The following is a 26087-nucleotide window of genomic DNA, read 5'->3' on the forward strand; positions in this document are numbered from 1 at the left end:
TGGCTCCCCTATCTTGGAAGAAGGGGTCATGAACTGTATGGACAGTATTTACTTTGATAAAGCGTTGTGCTAATGTTTGGTCTCTCTGTTAAAGATTTTATGCCAGATCTCTGATGGGTGTTTTGGGGCACAGAGTTGCTTCTTCATGGCTTAAAATACCCTACTGTATGTGCCTTTCCTTTCAATGCATTAATAGCCAAGTATAAGACGTTGTGTTGATGTGTTGTTGTTGATTAATTCAAATCTCTAAATATGTATTAAATTGTAGCCTAAATATTGACTGTTTTAACAACCCACTTTCATAATGTACAATCAGAATGTTAGAGGAGGACTGCAGTCCCAACTTCTAACACCAGTTATTACATTTTGGTAAAAAATAAATTAATTGTCAGTGTCACAAAACTTGACAAATTCCAAAAGCACAAAATCATGTATTGTGTGAAAGTACTGTATAGTCCCCATGTTGTCGCAAACTCCTGGTCTCTCCATGGGCAAGAGTGAGAGTTCCCATGAATTGTGATGTGATGTTGCCCTTCCTGCTCACTAGTCACTGTATTGACTAATGTAATGTGATATCAAGCAAATAAGCGCAGATTGTGCAGCAGACATTTCACCTCAGACGTTTCAACGTGATCTGCATGCAGAGTTAACAAGTAAGTAGTATTCATCCGCAAAACCAACTCAAAATCGAGAGCAATATTTCTATTGGATTAAAAGAGATGTATTCACAAGCCTGCTTCTTTACAATGTAATAAGGCTGCTTCACGTCACCAGAACTCTGGTTTCCTCATTCTGAATAATGAAATATGGCGCTACGAATACCTGGAAATTTTGCCTATTTTTTATGTAAATTGTTTTATGCATTACTGTGTACATTTTGCTTTCATTGTGGTTTGAAATGCACTCATCAATGCTGATTCTTTCTAACCCTGAAATATAAAAAAGTGTTGCATTTCACCAATGATGGCAGCAGTCACAACAGAGGTGGGCTGCCAGCTAACTGTGAAATGGCGTTGCCATAGTAGTTGCAGCAGAGAAACTGTACAAGAGGTTTGCTGCAGACTGGTAGAGAGATAAGAGAGAGAGATCACTTTATTGGGTGACTTAGGGGCACAATGGAGTAGGATCCCTCTGCCAGCCGCGGGATTTGAACCGGCAACCTTCCAGCCACAGGCGCAGATCCTTAGCCACAGGGACACCACACCACCCCCTACCCCTGGTAGAAACTCTAAGTTGGCTGCCAGACCAGTCACAGCAGAGATTGGCTGCCAACTTGTACCACACTGGTGAGGCTTTAGTAGCCAGTTGTCCCCTGTTAGTGCAGAGTCACCGCAGAGGTGGGCTGGCAACTGGAGTAGCAACCACTAAGGTTGCAGCAAAGGCTAACTGCTGACGGCTGTTGCAGTCGCAGTAAAGGCTGGCTGCTAACTGGGATAAACCACACTGGGCAAGCACTCGTTGTCCGAGGTCTAGACCAGTTCTGTGATGTGGTCAGAGCAGTACTGCCGGTGAGAGATCAGTGATAAAGCACCTCTTCAGTGGCACTTCATTAATGAATAGGAGGTGAAAGTAACAGAATATTTGAGTGCCTGATTGATGGAAGGGAAAAAGGACAGACTGAAAGGTGACCCAACTGTATCCTTAAGTCAACCAAGAGAACTATGATTCCTTGTGGAAATGCTGTCAATCTCCAGGGGCAACTGTGAGCTATGAGCCACCGCTGGCCCATGGCATAAGAGTTACATAAAAAAAGAAAGTTAATTCTTTCACAGCACGACTTGATTCACTGTTGACTTAGTTTTAAGTAGTTGATTTGTTATTCCAGTAATTTGAATGCCTCTTTCTTTGAGTAGAAACGTGACAGATGGAAGAACTTCACAGAAAACACCAATGGGTTTTGTCAAAGCTGCCACGTGCCAAAATACAATAACTGTGCCACATTTAAAAATGTTCCTTCTTTTCCTAATTTCAAGGAAATAAATAATAGAAATGAACTGACTACAGCTCTTTTCCTTCATGCCTTTATTTCACGCCTTCATGCCTTCTTCAGTTACATTATTTATTGAATGACGTTTGGGTAACAAACTTCAAACCTGAATCTCAGAAAAAGGGAATACTCAGGGAAGAGTTTTTGTTGAAATCTTTTTTTTTTTCAACTCAACCTTCAAAATCTATTTACAGAAAACAAAATTTTATGTGTTTAAATTTCTGGCTTCACCAACTGTACATACAGGAACACTCACCAGAACAGGTCTTGAAGAGGGCAAGATTTTATCGGGGTTCTGCTGAATTTAACTAGATCGCCCTCTAGTGGTTGAAGTCAAAAAAGGGTAAAAGATTTGAATGTTTTCCCTCACGGTTATATCTTCATACTTTGAGAACGTAAAAACATTTAATCATTAAGATTTTATTGATTTTGTGCTTGATAGAAACATATGACTTTGTTCTAACAACACATTTGGTTTCCATTATCAGACAAAACAAAAAACAAATAATTTTGGAGAGCATTCCACATATCATAATAACATCAACTCAGATTTATTAGGCACCTGAGTTTGTTAGTTCACTCAGAGCTCAGTTTCTAAAAAAGGGGCTCAGTCTTACACTCCACATTTTTTCTAATGATAGTGAAAGACATTTAGCTGTGTATGCTTTTCTTGTATATAGCAGCCATTTCTTTTACACGTTCAGAGGTACAGTTCCACATACTTGAATGTATCAACTATGAGATGAGAATCTGACATGAAGTAAAGTCAGCCCAGAAGGAAACATTAATAATGAAAGAGGAATGAACACATACTAGAGAAATACTAAAAGGGTGTGAGCTCAATACTGAGTAGTGAAAACCACTGACTACAGCCAAATATGCAGACTGATGGTCTTAGCTTCACAGCTCACAATGCAAAAGCTTAACAGGGGCAGAAAAATTAGCCAGAAATCCAATGGACAAATTGAAAAGTTACTTCCCAATAGTTTGAACTCTAAAGTGCAACAAAGCACCAATAACCAACCCATTTTAAATTTATTAGGAATAACAACACCCAAGAATTAAGCATGTTAAAAGGTTTATAGAGTGTTTCAGTCACAGTAAATTGGACTTAACCCACTTGGCTAAGGGCCAGCCTCCTGAGCATAGGATGAGGAGGCTGGGACACCCATATGGAGTGAGGAGTGCCCAAGGGGCAGCTGCAGAGGTGGAGGAGGGATGCAAAAGATGTTTGCAAAGGAGAGAAAGGGATTAGGTATAGTCTTTATAGTTTTTATATGAGGAAATGACATCAGAAATGATTACAAGTTGCTGACAGAAGAGGTTAAACTTGGCTGTTGTCACCCGTCCCAAACATTAGTTAGAAACACCATTACAAATATAAAAGAACCTTTTAAATCCAAAAGCACAATCATTGTTATGAAGTATTTCTGTATACAGAAGCTCAGCACCATTGCAATCTATTCATTCAATTCAAGCAACAGCTGTTAACCATGGTTCTTTCAAAACGTAACTATGCCAAGTCTTTTTAATACTTTCCCCAAACACCAGTTCTATTTTTGAGAATGCTCATAATGTCTTCTAATCTGCATCGCAGTACCTGGTCATTGATTATGAGTGCAGTCTGGAAGGGGTCTTGACACATTTACACAATGTCAGAAACTCTACAGACTGCATCAATCATTAAAACAAGGAAACAGCGCCTGCACAGTGAGCCCAGCTTTGCAAACACTCCATACAGTGCTCTGTGTTTTGCATTACTGTTAGGCTTCCCAGCTAACATAAAGCATGTCTGCCATTTTGCCACAACCCCGAATTCTTTGGCTTTCATCAGCTTGCTTGGGAGATGTTTACTCCTCTTTAATGGCAAAAGATCCACCTACAGTAGCAATCACAAACTAAAGCATCAATTAAAGGCAGAAGACGTGTGTTGAATATTGGTTCAACAGTGGATACTGGCGGGAGGTACCTCCTTCAAGCATGTGGAACAGCGTTTTGCAGCACAAGCCCTTCCAATGTCTGTCAAAACCTACAAAGTCAAGAAGTTAGAGGAACAGAGGAATTAAGAAAATAGGAAAACTGGTTTTAATGCGTCCAACAGCAAAGTCTGAATGAAACATTAGCAGTGCAGGAAGGTCTGTACAAATGTCACCTCTGTTTAGAACTGTTGGACTTACAATGGGTTGTTTTTCCAATAACTTGATGACAGCTGTTTTCAGAAACAAAAATGTTTAAGGAAGATCTGACAGACAGAGGAAGTCCACTGGAGCCTGAAACAAACACATCTGACAGTTATGCTGAACTGCTATATAACATCTAGGACATTTGATATCCAGAAAAGGATGTGCTGCTGATCTTGTGAAAACAGAAGTTATCAAGACCGACCTGTGCCGAGGACTCCTACAGAGGCACAGAGCTTTATCATACTTTCATCTTACTGCAGATGCTCTGTAGCAGATTTTGCTGCTACAGTATGTCCATTTCATCAGCTTATGGATAAGGAAGTGAGGTTTTAATGGAGTGTAGAATGCCAGGATGCATGTGATTAACTGAAATGATGCTTGACTTCCTTTGGCATTTTCAGATCCATGTAAACCTTTTATAGTCGTTCCTGATGCTTGTGATAAGGGCATTGGTGTTCTACTCTCACAAGAAAGAAAGGAGAGAGAGATGTCTTTTATGTAAGTCATGCCTTCATTAAATTAATGAGAAATTACACCTATTATTTTTTCTTAAGTATTATTGGCATTACTGTACTTGTCATTTTGGAGGTTTAGTTTGCAAACTGGACGTGGGTAGCTCTGCTAGTTGTATACTTTCAGTGCAAAGGAGGTTCAGATTGTCTGGTGATGGAAATGGTGCTAAATATTTCAATTAGACTTTAGTACATACAGTAGTCCAGTACATATACTGTACATGCACAGAATGCCCAATGAATATTAGTATCCTTAAAAATAAACAAATGTGTCACTTTATCCAATTTGATAAGGCAAGTCCTTAAGATCTGACAAGCTCTTCTGCTTCATACCCTGAGGTAAACAGACCTCCAACTAGCAGGAAATTGAGAACCATGGGATACAGCTTAAAAATTTGGATGCCATCCTTTCTTAGTGATTTCTTTACTCTTGCAAATATGCTTCTCCACGGGGATTTAATCTGGGTAGAGGTGCAACACAGATCCTGTAGCTGAGTGATGCAGGATGTGGATTGCCTCATGTCTTCCAAAAGCAATTGTTTAGTAGCTTACTGGAGCAGTTTGAAAATACACACTCCAGAAGAGTGATTCTCCCACTCTCCAACTAGATCATACCTTCTTCCCACTTTGCCAATCTTTTTACCATATGTGAGGTCTTCCAACAGAGTATTCTTTGCTGTGTAAGTAGTCAGGATCATTTTCTTTTATCCTTTTGTTCACTCGAGGCTCAGTCCAGCTTCAAGATCAATTGCTGGATAGTTGACACCTGGACGCTTAAATCAGATCCTCTTGCAGCAATCTGTGAGCTCAAAGTCACTATCTCAGTTTTTACAACCCTTCTATTCTCTGCCCCAGCTGATTAGCTGTTTTGGATTTTTTTAGGACAACTTTCTTTGGGGAAACAGCTGGCAAAGAATTAGTCTCCCTCCATGTCCCTAGAATCTGCTGGTTTGCCAAACCAAAAAGTAATAAAAAAATAAGTATATCCATGTAGGAAAACAAAAATGATCAAAAGGAATGACAGGCAGTAGGGACTTTAGTTCTGTGTTAACATCCCATCTCACAATTCACATGATTTCAGAAATGCCTAAAGATGAGAAACATCCAGGATTCCATTTATTGGCTTATTGGCAAAAGACATTGAGCAGTGGTTTAGAAGATGAGAGAAGTGTGTTACATTTTTAAAACATTTTTTCATCCCCCAACTTCAATGTGTTCCGTTAAAGCACTAGATCCATTTGGGCAGACTGGCATTAACTTAATATCTTCCCTTCCAGTTGCTACAAATTGGTTTTTGATTACAGAGCAGAAAATTGGCAGACCTGTTCCTTGTTCCAGACAAAGTTCATATTGCATTATGGGGCTCCTTGGAATAATTATGTCAATCAGGGGGAGGAGATCTGACTTTAAGTGCTCAAATGGGAATAACTGGGATGAATTGCTGCTTAATGCTTATAGCATTAGTGTACAGACTATCACTCACATGGTACCGAGATTCAACACAATACTAGGTGTTGTTTCCTCATCAGCAGTCTTAAAATCTGTTATAATTGTTCAGACATTGATCACCAATAGGATGGCCATCCTGATTACACAAAACAGAGGCTTTTAGACAGGTGTTCCACTTCCAATAATTTAATTAAATAGCTGTAGATGTATGTCTCATAAGCAACATTTGCAAAACAAATACATTCAAAGTGTCAGCTAAATGGAAACATGCACTATTTAGAAATGAACAAATGAAATGTTAAAGTGATAAATAATAAGGTATTTTTGACCCTCTTACATTCATTTTCAAACTTAAGTACATACAAGTATTCTGATTTAAGTAAGATACATTATCAGATCTGTAACATTTGTTAAACTGTATGATTAAAGATTATATGATTGTGAAATATGGCAGGAAATTCCCATTTCTTGTGTGTGCCATTGACTGGGATACTGCAACAAAAAGTGTTGGATGAAGTGATATGAATCACAGTATACTGCATTGTACATCCATGTCATTTGCAAGATCTCTTACCGTGAGTGCAGTGAATTAAAGACCTCTGAGGGCTGAATGGCCTGTTCCTAGGCTAATGTGGTCATGACAAACGGTTGTTGTTGTTTGCCCTTGTCGCATGACCTCTCATAAGATCCCTCATAGTCCTTATTGACTTACCTGTATCATCTTTGTGAACATTCTGGGATGTATGAAAAGTAGATATTTAGTTATTGTATATTAACTCTCATTAGTATTGATACTATCAATATTTTCATTTGTGTTGTTACTTGTATTTGTTTTACTTGTTGTGGATCGAAAGTTCCACAGATCTTGTCTCTTGTCCATTTCATCACTTTGCATCGGGTTACAGTCCACCTCTGGTTTGATTAGAGGCTTACCTGTCAATCAAGCCAGGGATAGGGCTTAGAGTATTTAAACTGGCACACACTGTGGCACTGTGGAGCAGTTAGTCTTGTTTTAGTCTTTTTGTTGAATGTATCATTGTGTATAATAATACCCTTATGAGCTGTTAGTGTGAGATTCCCCAGAGAAACAGCAGTTTATTGTTTTTGTAGAAAATATTCTACTTTTGTATTTTTCCGAATGTCCTGAATAGCAAACAGTAACTAGTTTTGCACTTTGTTTTATAGCCAAGCCTAGTTTTCACAACTTCTGCAACTGCTCCTGGAGTTACCAATTGGTGGCTTAGTCAACCTTTCTGTTTTGTTCACCAATTTGACATAACAGTTGGTTTGCTATTCTTTCTGTTATCAGTAATACCAAACCACTTATAAGTGGAAAAAAGGCAGGAGCTGTGAATAAAAGTATTTATGTAAGCTTTCTGTAAAATCTATCAAATTTATAATATTTCAAAAGGAAATGGGTTGGAGACATGGGTTGTTTTTTAAATTTCAAACATCAGAGTTTGTGGTAAATACAATTGTAGTCAGTACATGAAAAAACTGGGTATTCTGGGTAAATGATGCAAACTCCATGTGTATTATGAATTTGTGAATTATTTTAATTGAAGTACCGAAAGTTGAGCATGCTATAGTTTCCAAAAAGAAAAGGTGATATTAATTTCCAGACAGTGTCAGACAGGTGCTGCTTTTTAATTGGTGATGTTTTTTTCAGTTTATGCAGTGACTGAGGCACAGTAATAGAATGATATAAAATTGTTTGTGTTAAAATCCCCTAAATACTCCAAAACACCAGCCTTGGTTTCTATAGGGTTTCCAGGCATCTATTTACAAACATATAATTATTATTTTTCATATTTACTATACACATCATGTAGGAAAAATAAAAGAAATTAAGCTGAAAAGGCAATAACTGATTAAATGTTTTAGATAGGCTTTTGATTTTTGTTTGTTCTGACTTTTAAACAATACATGGCACATAACTATAAATACAGAGGAAAAAGAAGAAAAATACACTTTATGCGTTGAACAACAAATTACACTATTTCAGAACTTTATGAAAAAGACAAATGACCCTCCTGGAAATAATGCACAAAAACAGAATACACAACTAAAACTCCATATTTAGTCCTTAGCCTGCAGAAACATATACAAAGAATCTCTTTTTTGTTCTGTAAAAAGAAATCCTGTCTTTCTATAAGCTATAAAAATGCTTAGTGTTCATTGAATTAAAGTTGTTTGAGTACAATGCTCTCCAACTTGACCAAGGCTAAGGGGCATTGTGGAAGCCTTGAAGAATACACCAATACTAAGTCACAGAAAGAAACCTGCCACCTGTTTTAGAATAAGTTCATTTATTTGAGTCTAAAACCTTTAATTGGCTCACTACAATTTAATTTAATATAGGACAGTATTTTGTTGTGTCACAATTCTGCAGGAATATAAGGTTGAAATTTGAAGCATGAAAATGCCACTAGGTGGCGCTCTTGGTTAAGAATGGAACGTGAACTGTCTGTCGACTTGTCATGCACTGTTGCGAGAGAACATATTTACTTGCTAGTGCAGCCACAGGATCAATAAAAGTCATTATAGACCTTTCAGCATGTGCAGCGAGATACTACAGGAGACCCAGTCTAGGAAATGCACAATAGAAAAGGCACATAACCAGGTAATGAGTTTAGACTCTAGAGCATATGTAGTGTATGCATACAATCACTGTCCCCCAACCCCCTTTAAAACTCAAATACATACTGCACAGAGAGTACAACTTAACCTTATTGAGGAATATATAAAAATATAGACACAATGAGAAAGAAGTTTAGAAATAATGTTATTGTATTCTAAAAAAAAAAGTTTTAGTTTTTTTTCAGTTTATAACAAGAAAAAGAATTGAATTCTTAAATAAATACTGAAAGAAATGTAAAATATAGGGCACACAAAGGAACCCCATTTACACTTAAGTGCTCACTGGAAGGCCCTGACTGGCTTAGAAAAGTCAGATTTCAACATCTGATTAGGCCTGTCCATCCCTGCAGCTGCGACAGAGGCAGTCTATGGTGAGGACACAGAGGAGACATGGAACAATGTCTTCTGCCTGTGCCTGCCACTCTAGCTTGATCACATCTTAAATTCAGCCTGAATCAATCACCTATATCCAGCACTTCAGAATGATCAAAATGTCCTGTATAATACAAATGGGAGACATATCCTTCTCAGTGCCACTCATCCTCAAGGACAAGCCTCTGTCCTTCCCATCAGCCTCAGAAACCATGTTTCTTATGATTGCAGGATAGAAAGGAGTCAATTATCTCCAGCAAAGTGACTGAGAATAAGAGTCACTACCATTCACCCCTGAACAGCGTAGGCCCAGCAGGTGCACTTGACACTCTACACATCAAAGAAGTTAAACATGTTCAACTGACAGCAACTGTCAGTTTTGGAGCAGAAAAAAAAGAATGTAGATCAGGGATCAATCAGTATTTTTGGAGTGTCCAGTACAACAGATTAATTTGGATCATTCTACAGCTGAGGTCTGGAAAAGTGCTGAGCATTTTTTAAATTTGAATCATTGTTAAAATATTGATTAACTTCTTCTCATTTTAGGATTTGGGTATTGTGTATCGTTTCTATTCATGGGTGGAACACATACAGTAAATGAAGCTTAATTATTTTTTATTTGAAATGATTAATATCCATGATCTATTTTCTTACTGCTTCATCCAATTCAGTGTCGTGGCAGAACTGGAGCCTATCCTGGTCAGCAGAGTGTACACCCTAGAGGGGACGCCAGTCCATCACAGAATACACACACCAGGCCAGTACTCTCAAAAGCCAATTAACCTACCAGTGTGTCTTTGGACTGTAGGAGGAAACCGGAGCATCCAGAACAAACCCACACAAACACTGAGAGACCACACAAACTCCACGCAGATAACACCACAAGTCCAGAATTGAACCCAATGCCTCAGCACTTTGAGGCAGCAAAGCTAACCATTGTGCCATCATGCTACCAATTATTAACATATAAACCAAAATTAATACATACAGCGCCCTACAGATTTATTCATAATCCTGATTAAATTGGAACAAAAAAGCAACATCATATGACAGAATATTATTTAATCAGATAATGTATGTTAAATAATTTAAGAAAGTTATACTGGATTCATAATAGCATTGCACAAACAAAGTTGTATTTGGGATAAATAATTCATTCCAGAACACAAGAGGTCATATTTATTCACACCTCTAAGCATTCAACAAATCTACATCTACAATAACATTCTGCTCTTTGTAAGTGCAACCATATAAATGTCACTGTAGATTAATTAGTTTTAAATTAAACATACCAAGACACTAATTTATGTTTTTGTTTTTGAAGCCTTCAAAATGTAAACTGAGTATAGATAGATTTTATTTAATGTGTATAGCTGAAAATGATAACCCCATAATTAAACATATTATAGATCAATACACAGTTGTCCACGTAACTTCAGTAAAGCACTTCTGTCAAATCGAACAGGTTTTAAAAATGCAGGTTTAGCAGTAGGACAATATTAATTGAGGTATTTTCTTAACTATTTGATGTCAGATGTTCTATTTGATTGTTTTTTCCTAACTTGCGGTACAAATTTAATAAATCGATGGAGATCGAAAGACTCACAAGGCAAAAAAATCAGTTGCTTTAACTCTTGTTTTCTGTTGTGAAGTATCACTTCGATACAGATATCTAACAACAACAAAAAACACTAAATACCATTATTCACTCACATTTGTGTTACCACCTCTCCTTACATCTTTGTTTTTAATGGGAATTTTGTTTTAATCCCTGAACTTCACCATATATTAGCTAATTAAAAATTGAGGAATTATCAGCAAGCGTTAACAGACATTTAAAAGCCTGATACATCTCTAGCGTGTTAATTAATGTTGTTTTTGCTTACAGAGATAGAAACTTTCCCTTTAATTGTAGTTTAAAACATGCACAATCATTTGTATGGCATACACAGTCACCGGCTCATGAAGAGAGGTCAATGACTGAATGCTAAACAGACTTTTAACAAACACACAAATGTTTTTTTTTTTAATTGAGAGACAGTTCTGCGTTATGAATTACAACAGGAGAACTGCACGAGATAAATGCTATTATTTGGCCTCCTGGTTCAGAAAGCTAATTGCTTTCATTTCTGTTGCATTTTTCATCCCAAAGCACTAAACATACAGGGAAGAGATCTACTTTATCCACTTCTCATATGGGTGATGCGTGGCAGCCATTAAACAACAGCAGCTCACCACAGATATGATGTAAAGGTTAGAAAATACTTCACATTCTGAATTAAGGGGGAATTCTGGGAAAGGTCATATTGTGCATGTCTGAAGTGGACTTAAGCAAAGATATCAGTGTAAACATCCCTACTCTTAAGGACAGTGTCATCTGGGATCTTTACTGACCATGTAGTAAGTAATTTAGTCTCATCTGAAGGATTACACTTCCTACAGTACCATGTCCCTTGTCAACATACGGGGGCACTAGCTTGGAATTTATTATCTAGAGAGGAGAGTGCCACCTTCCAGTCCACCAACAGCACATAAAGCAGCAACCTGGTTTTCCTACTTCTCCCTAATTGTCTCAGGTCCCACCTAACTTTGCTTCTGAGATCTGTCAAATTCAGGCTACAATGTGGAAACTCTGCTTTTCAAAGGTTGGTGGGACTTTACAAGTAAATCGGCAGTTAAGGGCTTAAGTATTGGCACACTGTATCTTAAATTATTTTATTCACTACTTTTTAACTACTACTTGCCACTTAGAACTGATGTTAAAAAAATAGAAACAGTATAATTATAAATGTTTCGAAAACTGAAGCCAGAAATAATGAAGACCCTTAATCTAAAAATCCCTTAATCCACAACATTTTAAAAATAAAAAGAACTAAATAAGGTTTAGCATATCTCATACTGAATAAATAAATGTAGTTATTCCAATTATACCATAGAAGACAGCTGATTAGGTGTTGTGCTCTCATTTTGAGCAACATGTGCTATTTCAGTGTACCCTGCTATTTGAGACTGTAGTGGGATTTGTGGTCAACTGAAAAAAAAGACAGCTGTGTAAAATTAAAAATTAAGAAATTCTTCCTAAAAACCTCCCAGCAGTGGGTAAACATCACATCCAGTTAGTGTGCAATGAGCACAGTTTTAGTAAATCATAAATAGCTTGTCTGGAGTGAAAGGCACAAATCCCTTAAACTCCCCTGGACCATGGCTGGTGATTCTTTGAAAATGACCAGTAGTTCATAACCGGAGTGGAAAAATCTTATTAAAAATTATTTTTTTGTTAGAACACAATGGAAATTACCTGTGTCTTATTAAATATTTATGTCATCTGCAGTTGTTCTTTACTGGCAATGTTATATTTCATGCAACAGGGTCAATAGGACACTTTCATATACCTTTACCTTAGGGAGTAGCCTGGAGGTTCAGGACTAATTACAAATAAATGAACAGTGGTGTTTTAAGAAAACTGTGAAGGACCTGTTTTCCAGCACACGCATAAAAAAACATTCTTTTCTAAGGATCCTTTCCAGAACTTTAGTTTTGCTAGAATACTCAATTACATGTTAAATAACCATCTAACTGGGATTCTCCTCTCCTCAATGGCTGCTATGCAGCAGGTTTCCTAAATCGTTTTAAATCAAAGGATTAAAGAAGCATTAGTTCATTTTGCCTGACTTGGATGAATTCAGCCTCTTCAGCTTTCTTCTTAAGTTGAAAGCTGATGATTAGTCAGAGAGGATCTGGAAAATGTGCCAGATTTGGCATTCAAGGACTGTGTGGCTGTGGGCCCTGGTTTAAGCAAAAATAAAATTAATGTAAAAACATGTTCAACAACTTCATTTAACATATGTATCTGGGCCTCAAAGAGAACATCAACTGTTCTTTTTAAAGGAATAAACCACAAAAGAAAAATGAAAATACCATTAATTCAGTATTTTCCAATTTTTGTAAGGTCTTGTGCTTTTTTAGGGCAATAACAAAGAGGAAAGTTTGCTGGAGAAACAATAATGATGTAATTCTGAGTGCTTTAACTGGACTGGAAGATAAAGAGAAAAAAGGTCAAGGTCACTGCTTATATTGGAAATGCACTGGGTACTACCCAAAAACAAACTCATCCATTAGTATTGCATTTGCATTTCCCTGTCAGTTAGGCAGCTCCATTATGGAGAGATGATTGTACAATGCTTTGCAAACCTTAAAAAGCAATACATGCTGTTGCAGTCATGTGTGGCATTTTCAGGACAAGGGACTTTTCTGAATAAACAAAAAGATGGCTCTGTACTAGAAGGTGCTTAAAATGAAATTAAATGTTCATCTGATGAATCTGTAGAACGGAGAGGAAAAGAACAGGAAAGGCACTGTCCTTAAATTGTCAGACATTATCCTACTTTTTCAAATCAAATTGAAATACCCAATCTGTAATGGGTTTCTAAAAGAATCGAATAGAAGTGGTATTTTAACCAAGAACTAATTGCTGTAGAGAAAAAACAAAAGTAGGGTTAATAGATTTACAGAAAATGACAATTAGTCCTTGTGCATAAAGATAGAGCCCTCATGCTGAATTTCAAAAATTGGAGATCCATAGCCAAATAATGTATTGAAACTGGAAGGAACTGTTCAAACTGTGATGTATCTGTTTATGGAAGCAAGCAATATATTGGATCTGATAGAACCTTAAATACATCCATTTTCTGACTGTGCATATCTTTCTGGGACTATTCTTCCTGTGTTCATTATTGATAACTATTAACTATTGATAACTAAGTGCCTAAATGCTGATTTGAGTGGTTAGAAAAAATAAATAAAAACAACCTAAACATGAGCTCCATATGCATGCCAAAGTAGCATTACACTGACCAAACAACAGAAAGTTACATTGAGGGCAGACAACAGAACACCAATGGCCTTTTATTTCTCTACCTGAGACTTGTGTTGTACAATTATTTGACCAATTTACACTGTAACAAAGTCTTAACGTGCATTCGGAAGGGATGATGAAAACCAGGCTGATTTTAATTAAGCTGTTCTAAATCCTAACCAAGCCTGGTATCATTTCCAGATAGCTGTATACAGTATATTGTAGTGCTTTCAGGCTCACGTGGGTATGCACCCTCTCTGCTCCTGCCTCAGGTAGGGCCCTCTAGCGCTGGGCTCAAACCCGGGCCTCCAACATAACTCAACGAGGAACTAGCCAGCTGAGCTAAAGGGATATCTCTGGCGGCTGAGGTCCCCGATATTCACAGGGAAGGGCGGTGACATCACCGCGCTTGCAAGCCAGCTCGCGCAACCTGTAATGTCGGCCGTATGCATTACACTCTCCCCCGCTTAATTCGCTGTCCTCGGCGAAGGGCTGGCCCTCAGCTATGTGGATTAAATCTCATTATTCACAAGCACTCAATAAACATCCCCAATCGCGAGTAATTCACAGGTATTATGCATTGTGAATTAGGATTTAAAGCAAGCTTAATTATATGATGTTAATTTTCTTCCCCTTTTCTGTTTATCCATGTGATCATCAAATTGGGATGTTCTCAGTCTAGTTGTTTTGTTCCATCTGAACTTTTCATTACTTGGAAATGTTCATTAACCCTTATTTAAGGGGTTAACTGGACCCCTTCAGGGAACTGCATTCTTGATTGTAAAACTTTTTTCAGAGCACAAAAGCAAAGAAAAAGGACTTTAATGAGAAATTACCACTAACTCTGTGCCATGTGGTGGGCTCTAGAACTTCCCTTATTTACGTACAGTATTTACTGAGTGGGTGTCTGTAGAAATTTCTTTACCAAAAGTCAAAACCATGAGGCTGTGTGCTTCCATGTGTGTTCTATGTATATTAAATAGGCCACCTACTGTATTGTAAAAATCAATTAAATCAGTTTAGGGCAGACTGAACACATTTTTGTTTGCTAAACCTCTGGGCAAAAAAAAAACCCTCATGTACAGTAAATGCACTGAACGGTGTAAGTCCTGATTACCTGAAGGATCTACGCATGAGTATAATCCAGATCTTTGCTCTTAAACCCTGCAGAGTCAGAATGGCTGAATCAGCAGGTCTCAGATTGTTTCCAGCCAATGTGCAAAAGTGCCTTCTTTAAATCTTAATGTGATGATCAGTTTGGATCAACAGGAAGTGATAGCAGATGAAAATGAAGGATACGGCAAATCTGATATTGGATACTTATCACCTTGATAATAGCTGAGGTTGCTTGTGAGGGGAAGTTAATGTTTTTTTTTTTGCCTTTTGGATGCATTTGAAAGATAAATTGGACCTTGAGGTGTTTTTGTCCAGGTCTCAGCCATATAGTAGAATAGGGTGTGGTTACTGTGAGCTGAGAGCAATTTGGGGGTAAATAATGTATAATCCCTCTTTTTCAAATTACTTTTTCAAATCAAATTAAATAAGAATATATTAACTGGAAATAAAATGATGAGTTTAGTTCATTCTGTGACAGCTTATGTACGTAGGGTAGTCGCTTTTTCTACTATGAATTTAATTGACAGAGGCAGAAAAACTCCATTTGGAAAAGATGGGAAGATGATTACAAAATGTTTACATCTCCTGCCTTGTAACTGTCTTCTGTTTCACTGAGCAAGATTTATGCAAAGTGTGTCATTTAACGTCTGAGAGGAAAAAAATTGAAAGCTCATAACATTACATAAATTGAAACAGAGTAGAGTATTCAGGACACTTGTTGTTAAACATAAGAACGACGCTATGGGAATATTAATGCTGCCTTTTCCTGTAAAAACTAATCTCAATAAATATTCCATATGCTTTGAATTGAATGTCTGAATGGTTTGGAACGCTGGGCATGATTCCAGCAATCTGTGGAAAATTATTGTAAACTTCATACTACAAAGTCATAAATGAACCTTAATATCTGCAAGGAAGCAGGGGTGTTTTGAACAGTTTTGATTTCCTAATATGTTTTTGTTTTTCCCCATACCCCAACTTGACCTCCATGAGACACACAGACAGGGAGAGAAGCTTGGGGTCAGAGCGCAGGGTCAGCCATTTTTCTGGCACCCCTGGAGCACTTAAGGTTTAAGGGCCTTGCTCAGGAGCCCAACAAAGTAGGATTCCTCTGCCGGGCGTGGGATACGAACCGGCAACCTTCCAGCCACAGAGCCACTGCACCGCCCCATACTTTGAAACAAATACAGAATATTTAACTATACCACAGATTCAGTACAGAAACTCATCTTGCACAATAAAAATGTAATGTCTAGGAAAACTGGAAAATAATTATACAATACATGATGGAACATTTTCAATGTTTGTGTATTTGAAAGATATATACAGTACATTATTACCTCACTCAATTAATAAGGCATTGCTGTTTTAGTTTTGACTCTTCAAGATAATTAAACACCTCTGTTGACTGATACACTAGTTTGAAAAGTGAAAAACGTGGAAATAAATAGAAAACTAATAGTGGCACAGACAAATTATTGGCAGATTTCTTCAGTAGTCAAACACACAGATGGCCAAGAACAGAATTTAAACAAGCAGTAAGAAGACAGTCATGCAAATATGAACTGAAATTTGTTCCTTTTTCTACTTACCTGTTTGGAAGAGGTGACTTTTATTCACTGATTATCCAGAGGTCTGCACAACCAAGACAACTAATGACATACAGTAAATACTGTATACCTTCAATTGTGTTGTTTCAGTAATCTGTTGTAAATGATCGCTTTTGTCCATTTGCTCTGTTTAGAAGTAGAGGGAGCAGAGACATATGTTTCAGTTGTGTAGCAAGCCAAAGTCTGTGTTAAATTCTCTGCCAATTTTGTCACTTTTGCTTATAGTTAGCAGGTGGGACAGCCTAAAACTTGAGGTCCCAACCTCCTGCAGTACAAGTGGATCGCTTTACTAGATAAGACACTCCCAGACTGATATTTTGTGATTTCCTTCCACCCAGATCCAGAGTCTATCTTGTAGAGACGAACATAGAATGCTGAACCTCTAAGCCTAGGAACAATAAAGCAGTCCAAATGATCACCATTTCACTGTATGCTCAAAAATTAGGGAGCACAATGGTACAGTGATAGGTCCACAGCCTCTGGCAGCATAGGTTTTAATTTGGTGTACGCTGCTAGATCTTCAAACAAGCTCAGCATGTGTAGTGAAGCTAGTAATTCCAAACATGAAACGTCTTGGATACACAACTGAGAAGACATGAGACATACTGTCCTTACCAAGTCTGACACCTTTGTTTACTAGTTCACCATACATATATACTGTAATTGCAACTTAACTTTCTTCTTGCTATTTCTTCTATTTTTCTTTGCACAAACAATCCCACAAACATTTCCATCTGGCAGCTCAATATTATTTTAACTGCCCACAGACATTTTTCGTCTTTCAATACACCCTCAGAAGAAAATTGAAAAACTTAACTAATGCCATCATGATGACTTTCATGGAGTCCTTAATGTTTCCATAACGTGGTAGATGACAGAATACTCTGAGCAGTACTGTATGATTCTGGTGTAAATAAATACAATTTATAAAAAATAAAATAATTATAAAATACATTATATCAAATAAAATTGTATAAAAATAAAAAAGTATTTAAATAAAATGATTATCTCTTCCTCTCTTTCAAATGGATGTATTCCTCCTGCACAGTTTCCAGGTTTTTTTAAGCCTTGAACAGATCTTGTTTTTCAGGCCATCACTAAATTAGGAGCAACTGAGTCACAATAATGCAATTGACTCATGAGAGGATGAGCAGTAACAGCTTAAGTATATGACAAACAATCCTATTTAAGTTATACCTAGAGCATCCTGTGACAGGTGCCAAGTGGTGGCACCTGTCACTGGGACATTTTCAGTTTCCACATACTCTTGACCCCTGAGACTAACTGGGCATCTGTGAGCTTGCAATTGGATCTAACTCTATTGTACGACACTGTGGAGCAGTAGTGTGTTGAACGGGCAGCAGTTTTGCTTCTCCTCCATGCAGGTTTAGGGATTATAGGAGTGGGCTGAGATTATCATGAATTTGGTTCTTCCAAATTCTGACAGTATATAACTGAACAACCGCTGGTGGTGCAAATAATTTTTAAGGAAACATTACATCTTCCAAATCATGCCTCACTTTTTGTACTATGCTATTAACATATCACCATTAAAGGTTCATAGTTTTGATAAGAAGAACGTCCTGCTATATTTTGTTTTGCCTTTTGGTTTTATAACCCTGAAACAAGAAGTTCCACATAAAATCCCAAAACAAGACCTATATTTTAGGAAATATTCTTACAAAATTAAAAAACTGAAGGTTGTAGTACTATTTAATTGAACAGGAGAAAATCATTCAATGCCCAAGTGAAAGTCTCCACTCAGTACTTCCCAATGGAAGACAATTCCTCTCCCAGTTCGACCTCATTATTGATGACAGTGTGAGTGTGCAGTGCAAGCTAGTTTTCTATTAACCCCCCCATACCTCTGAACTGTGCTTGACCGTCAGAGATGTTTGACTTTGAGGCTGTATATATATCAGAAACCCAGAAGCTGCTTTTCAGCAGTCCCAGAGATCAAACTATGGAGAAAAAAAGTCTCTTGCTTTTTTTAATAGATAATTAAACTCATAAATCAAGCAAGACCACCTGAACTGAATCACAAAAGGAGGTCAGTAAAGAAGGAGCAGAATAATAAAAGGAACAGTAAATTATCTGCCTTGGGTTAAAAAAAAGCTCTCTATGTGGTCAATGATATTGAAGCAATTCTTAAATGAATGCCATAACTAATTTTAAGTAAATGAAAATAGTCTCAGAGTATAAGTGAGCCAGATACAGTACAACTACATCTCTTTTCTGTGTTTTATTCAACTTTTTGTATGAAGTCTAAGAACCATAGCTTCTCTTCTAACTCTTCTTCAGCTAAGCTCTAACTTACTTCACTCTTAATTGTACTCATTAGCATTAGTAACCCATGAGTCTTCTAATGAAGTGCAGCACATTCACCATTCTGTGCCATCAGCTCACTTTTCAACTTACATTTGTAACTTCCGATCCAGAGGGAAGAGTGACACTTATTAGAGGATATTGCAAAGCTGAAAAATTGTGACATAAAAACATCCATATTTAAAACTGCTGACAGCTTCACTGTTCTGTAACAGCGTAATGCATTTTTGTTTTGAGGTACACACATTAAGTAACTGAGAGCTCTGCTGGAATAAAAACCAGGAGACCTTGCAGGTTTTAAAGAAACGTACAGCAGTATCTGAATTTTATTGTCTGTCTTACAAAATAGTTTGACCTGTCATTTTGAAATTTAATTACATTTAATTATTTAATTAATTGGGTTTGACAGAATCTCGGACCTGCACAGTAAGGTGCTAACAACTTAACCCATTACTAAGTATTATTTCTTGTTCCAATTCCTAACTAAATAACACTAGAACAAATGCACACAATTACCAAGCATGTCCCTGAATTATTGGTTCATACATTCTTTCTTATGTGAAAGGTAATTCTTATGTGACATCTCAGTACATCAACAGAAGAACAAGCAGATTGATTTCAACTCACCTCAACTGCTATTCACATTCACACAAACAGAAGAGCTTACATTTATATTTTACATACTTTTTCACCATTTTTATTAATAGCAATTCATTTCTCCAATACAGAAATGGTCTTAATTCCAATGTTAAACTTAATGTTGCAGGTACTGAACAGTCAGACACATACAGCATATCACTGAGTATTAAACTTGACCAAAACAGTAAGATTACACAACAAACACACTGTAGTTTCCATGCCAGAAAACATTACTGACCAGGTTGAAATTTCTAGAAGCTGCTGCCAACATCTTTATTCCTGACCTTGAGAAAACTAGGAGGCCAACATCTTCTATATGCTGTTGCTTTATTTTGAAAACACATTTTGTCATTCTAATACTGTTCGGTATTGTTATTGACCCAAAATAAAACACTTTCAATTTTTTCCAGCTTGAAGTGGAGAGGGCTCTATAAGTTCATCTATTGCATTTTGTTTTTCATGAAAAAAATGAAATCAATCCTCGGACTCTATATAAGGCTCAATACAAAACAATACTAAATTATATACACTGAAAATACAGTATGCTTTATTTTGTGCCAGAGGGTCTTCTGATTTCTTCTTTGATAGCTTGAACTTCACGCAGTGCAACATACATTCTGTAACTGTATTTCTGAATGTACAGAACCAGCCAATGGTCTGCACTATTGCCATTATTCTAATTATTAACATAGTTTTAAAATGCTATCTTTCCCAAAGTCAGCACCCTAACCTCATTTATAAGGCTTTCCTTATTTGCAGGTGTAGATGTCATCGTACACGAGACAACTTCATTCATCATTGACAGCAATACATTTTTGAAGAGGAGACAATCAGCTGTCCAAGAGTGTGGAACCAAGATAATAGTAAAGCAGAGATGAAAAAGAAGACAGTTTCTCTACTTGTTGTTAAAAATTAGGAGAAAGTACCGATAAAGGTATTCAGAGAAAACCATGAAAACTCTATGTTGGTTTATCAAGGAAAACACACAGCTTCTTCATAAAAGAAGACATAATGGGCTGTTATTACACTTAGACAATTTCCTAACCAGTCTTTGCTGTGCATTACAAAACAGAAAATGGATATCTTTCTTTTAACAATATAAGTGAATCTAGGCCTTACAATGATGAATTAGGAGCAATATTGTTCACTTGCCCAACATCTTTGTACACAATGTTTTTCCAAATTTCTGGTTGGTCCTGTAAATCCCAACATTAACATACTGTAGTTTGTGTATGAGGTCTTCTGATTAATTGAATATCCACACACACAATACCATGTGTCTATATAACTTTCAGTACGAAGAGCATCTTTTCTTTTTGAAGTGGTTCCTCATCATTTATGTCATGGGATTCAGTGTATTGGCACAAGATCATGAGAGAGTGATTGGAAGCAAGTAGTATGATTTTCATGAAAGCAGACCAGGCTCAAAACAAAGTTAACATAACTTTTAGAACATGAATACATACAGTACAGTATAGTAACTCATGTCTGTGAGCTGGAAAGTTCAGACCGTTACTCACCAGTATCCTGCAATAAACTCAGATTGTGAAGCACCACAACATTCAGAAGTAATTTATGATGCTGTTTATTTTGAGTGACAGTTACATTTTGTAGGTACAGTATATGTCACCTTACAACAAAACAAATCCAGTCTTAAGCAAAAACCCCCCAATGTTTTTCCCATTCAATGTCACACTGCAAATTCAGTGCTATAGCAGGGAAATTGAATTACAAGACAAGAAAATACATATGTGAACTTAACAACAGCTGCATTACCCTGTATACTGTATATCCATATGTTTCTGTTGTTTTGAGGTTCTGAGGTACAAGATCATGGTGTAGAATTCTGAGGTATTCTAACTTGCCAAAATGCACAGAATTACAGATTCTTGAGAGAGGACATTAAAGGAAAGGTTTCTACATAAAACACTTAAAAGAAAATGAATACTTTTATATCAGAACACTCGGTGGTCTGTCATTTTATTTAGATGGACCTTAACACTTAAACACGACATTGGTGCTATATGGTTTTACCAACTGTGTGGAACTGCTAGGCATAACAAATACTGTACTGTTATTTCCCAGATTCCAGTTCTATAAAAAGTATATACCCTGACAGTGGATTAAGTGATGGATTAAGGATAATACATTCTTTCCCAGACATTGGACAAGACTGTATGAGAAAGCATGCCAAATATTTATCAGTCCAGGTATATTGTATTATTCCATGATAATTTTCAAAATGATTTTCTTACAGTTTTTTTTTACTGTAATGTTTTGGCTGTAATGTGCTGAGCCTAGAGGCGAATGGGTCTGTAGAAAAGCTGCTTAGCTATTCACAGTATCGAAGGAATTAATACATCGGAGAACTTTGGGAAGCTACTGTATGCCAGCTGATCTCAGAAGAAAAAGAAAAGGCTGCCGGGCAATTCTGAAAGTAGCTGACATTCAGAGCTGTACATTTTCTTCAAACTCAGCACATAATGCAAGAAGCCAAGGGCATTCGTTTAATATGAAATTAGGAACATACAGGTCAGAATATAGGGAACACTTCTCACACTGTCTATAAAAACCCCTCATAAGACATGTTCTATCTACTAATAGTTAAGATGTAGCTAAGTGAGGCCCCTGAATCAATCAGCCACAAGGTGGCCAGAGAGCACTCACAGTTTGAGCAGCCTCTTGCTGTTCTAAACTATTAAAATGTGGAACAATAAACAGCCTTTATGCTGACACTATATCAAGGTCAAAGTGGATCTTAAAGAAATACTGTAGCATTGCATATGTTGGTTTTGCATATAAGGCACAAGGCACATACACAGCATATCTCTGAAAGATTTTTTGGGATGTTACTGTCAAATTCTCTGTGTTATACACTTATGAATCATAAATTGTGGATAAAAAAATTATCTAAGAAGATTTTTCTGAAAGTAGTCAGTAATTATGGGGCAGCTGACATTCTACGTGGTCCTTACCTTTGCAGAAATGACTTTTAATGAACATCTTTCCAACAGTATTTAACTGACCCTCATATTTCAAATCATGCATAGGCATCTCACTCTCTCCATTAATTAGAGTACAAAGAGTCAGTTGCATTGAGACCATAATGTGCCATAATTTTTGTTATGTGAAGTTGACCTGACAAGGAAAAAAAGTGCAAAGGATTTTCTATATCATGACCTGTTTCCTAAAAGGGTCAAGGAAAATGCAGGTTAAGAAGTTTCTGAGTTGGTTGTGATTTAGTGCCGTATCATTAGTTAAGGCTGGTTTGTCATTCAGGAGTTGGGTTTTATTAGAGGGCATAACTTTATTCTAACAAGATGTGAATGTATAATTTAGCCTTGATTTTCTTGCACTAGCGGTTCACTCTCCTTCTGTGAAAAATCAATAAAGGTTTTTATAATGTTACATCATTGGAAGAGTTAATTTAATAGTGTTTAGGACTATTTGTTTTTTAGCCATCTGTTCCTACTACAGTATGTGATGCTGTGCCAAAAGATTCACAGCAATTGGGTCAGATATAATCCAGAAATGCTGAAATGATCGTGGAAATTACTGCTAGTTACTGGGATGTATTCCCTGCAGTTGGAAGACTTGCTACTAGAGTATAACATTTTTTATTAAGTGAATCGGTATGATAATATTGGAGACTTGATTAATATGAGTTGACTACTAAAGTTTATAGATAAAGTTTATCTTCAATACTATATTTCAGCAATTAATCTTTAAGGGATCACCCTGTTTATTAAGTCTTAAAAACTTCATGTCTTAACTTTTTGGGATTTTAGGGAGTTGCCTTTCTAGCAGTTTTTCATTTTAGTACAATGTGGCGGTAAGAATCATGAATTAAACATCACAACAAAAACATTATACGCAGAGACTGATAAATACACATTTTCTGGCACTGAAGATTCCCTTTAGTTTTGATATGATCTTACATTTGTAAAAGTGAAAACAGATTAAACTAGTCAATAATTTAATGGTAATTGTATATTGATATTTTACACTACTGCTATAGTCAGGGGATTATTTAGAGTTTAGGTTAATGTTAATGTTAATGTAAGAAAGAACAAAACATTCTTTTGACAAAATACTTGCATGTTTCAAGTAATGAGTTCACTAATCTTTAACACTAAAAGGCTTTCACAGTTGTGCCATGAGCAAGATTGTGCTGAACAGTTTATAAGTGTAAATTTAATTAATTTAGGGAGATATACCGTTGCTTAAATATGTCAGTGCCAGATTTCTGCACTATAATCTGAAGCTCACAACAGAATGACTCAAAATCACATGAAACCTATAAATGCACACTATTATTTATTCTGCACCTAGTCTTTAATTTATCTAAAATGAAAGAATCTATGTAACAATTATATGTCTTAACTTCTATGTCCTGGATCCTTGTTCTTCATGGTTGCTCAGCTGTCAATAGGAAATGTCTTCATTGGCCAAGACGATTGCTGTTCTGCATGGAATGTACACCTAGAGAATGGGAAAAAAATATTCAGAATTTCTTCGCAATCTGTTACATACTTTACTAGCATTAGTAAGAGTTCACATCCATGAAATGAAAGACTGTAATAGTTAAACATCTCTGTGGGCTGCAGAAGGAAAAAAAAGGTGTTTCAGCAGATCTGATTAATAATAGCTATTAAGAAGCAATTCAAGAATACTTGCGCCACAACGGGGGGAGAAAATTTTATTGAAAAATGCAACATATTAAGCCTCAAAATGGAACAACACTTGAGAAAGGTAAGCATTTGTTTTAATAACTGTAGACTGACAGTTAATGCAGTTTCAACAATAAAATGAGAAAACACACTCTTAGATAGTTGAATACTTATAGAACATGGAGCATAACCATCGCTTGGAAAAGGAAAAATAAATTGCAGCACAATGCATTTAAGAAATGCTTTCATGAATAAGTCACACGTTTCTTAACAGGAAAACAAAACAGAGCTGGCGCCCGCCAAACAGTGAGTCCAAATGATTTCCACAGGGACTCTCGAGGTAACTTTGTAGGCCTACAATAACAGCAAGTTTTCATGAGCACACTTCATCTTTCCTGTGTCAGCCAGGATTTTACACACCGGCAGGCTGATATTTAATATAAGCGGTACGCAATCCCACTAACGGTACTGCAATAACAACAACTTTCATTTTATGTAGCCCTTTTTCATCATGAGCAAGAAACTTAAAGAGGCTTCCTTGCCAGACCCCAGAGGAATAAGCAGTCATGTCCTTACACCCATAGTGTGACAGTAGTCATTCTGCATGAGTGCTCCACACAACAGGTAAACAAACCATGGGGAATGTTACAAGAGACCCACCAAATGAATGAGTCAGAATATGCTGGTTGGTGTAAGGTCTTTGTAAAGTAATTTACAGTGTTAAGGGGTGGTATGTTAGTGCAGTGGTTACAATGCGGGGCTTGGGGTGCAAGATGTGTGGTGTTTGTATGTGTTCCCTGTGCTTGTGTGGGTTTCCTCCCACAGACCAAAAACATACTGGTAGGTTAACTGGCTTCTGAGAAATTTGGCCCTAGGTGGGAGTGTGTGTGTGTCTGTGTTTGCGTCTATGTGTGCCTTGCAATGTACCCTGCTTTGTGTCGATTGCTTGCCATGATAGGCTGTGGCTTCACCGCGACACTGAATTGGAAAAATCCATTTGAAAATGGATGGATGGATGGACAGACAGTATCAGGGGACACTGTGGCTTTAAATAATCTACAGCTAAGGAAATAATCCTGTGCAACTGCACTTCCACAATTATACATTGTACTGTATATGCACACTTTGAAAATACTTTTAAGCAATTCCACTGAAGATCAACAGGATAGATCCTATGCTGCTTTCACAGAAAAAGAACAAAAACCTTATGCTGCACCTTCTATCTTCTTTCTTTAATGATGTATTGATTTATTGAGAATAGCATGGATAGTGTGCAAAATGTATCTAGATGCAAGGAAGAAGATAAATGGGAAACATAATGATTGGGTGGTGCATCATGTATTGTGTTTTGATCTTTTTTTCACTTATACTCAACCCACAGAAAAAAAGCACATATGAAGCACACAGGATTGTTTCGTGGTTCATTCCAAAAATGAAATGAAGGAAACATAATGGAAAAATCAACCGATATATTATGTTCTGTCAGTATTAAAAAAACAGGAAAACATTGCATTTCTAGAAAATAACATCCATTTGAACAGGTGATATTAGCCAACACAATATAAGCATGTATTTTAATAGGATGCAGTTGAGGATTACAATTAAATCATGTGAAATACGCAGAAAACTGATGTATAAATATGCAATATACTGAACACAGGTGATAATTTTTGATTATGAGTCAAGAACATAATTCATTGTTGTTTTGCAGCCTTTATTTGTATTCAGG

At 36.8% G+C, this 26087-nt stretch overlaps 1 protein-coding gene across 1 annotated transcript in view; it reads right to left on the reverse strand.

Moving 5' to 3' along the window:
- Positions 1-21267: 21267 nt before the first annotated feature.
- The window catches only part of LOC148830688 (1,4-alpha-glucan-branching enzyme-like), a 371399-nt gene continuing 366579 nt past the window's right edge, over positions 21268-26087 (reverse strand). The window contains exon 16 of the mRNA XM_088922045.1: positions 21268-24170. Within this exon, the coding sequence (XP_088778171.1) occupies positions 24114-24170 (57 nt within the window). The 3' untranslated portion in view covers positions 21268-24113. The remainder of the gene's footprint in view (positions 24171-26087) is intronic.

Source organism: Atractosteus spatula, chromosome 7, assembly GCF_055471065.1.
Source record: "Atractosteus spatula isolate fAtrSpa1 chromosome 7, fAtrSpa1.hap1, whole genome shotgun sequence".
Classification (NCBI taxonomy): Eukaryota; Metazoa; Chordata; class Actinopteri; order Semionotiformes; family Lepisosteidae; genus Atractosteus; species Atractosteus spatula.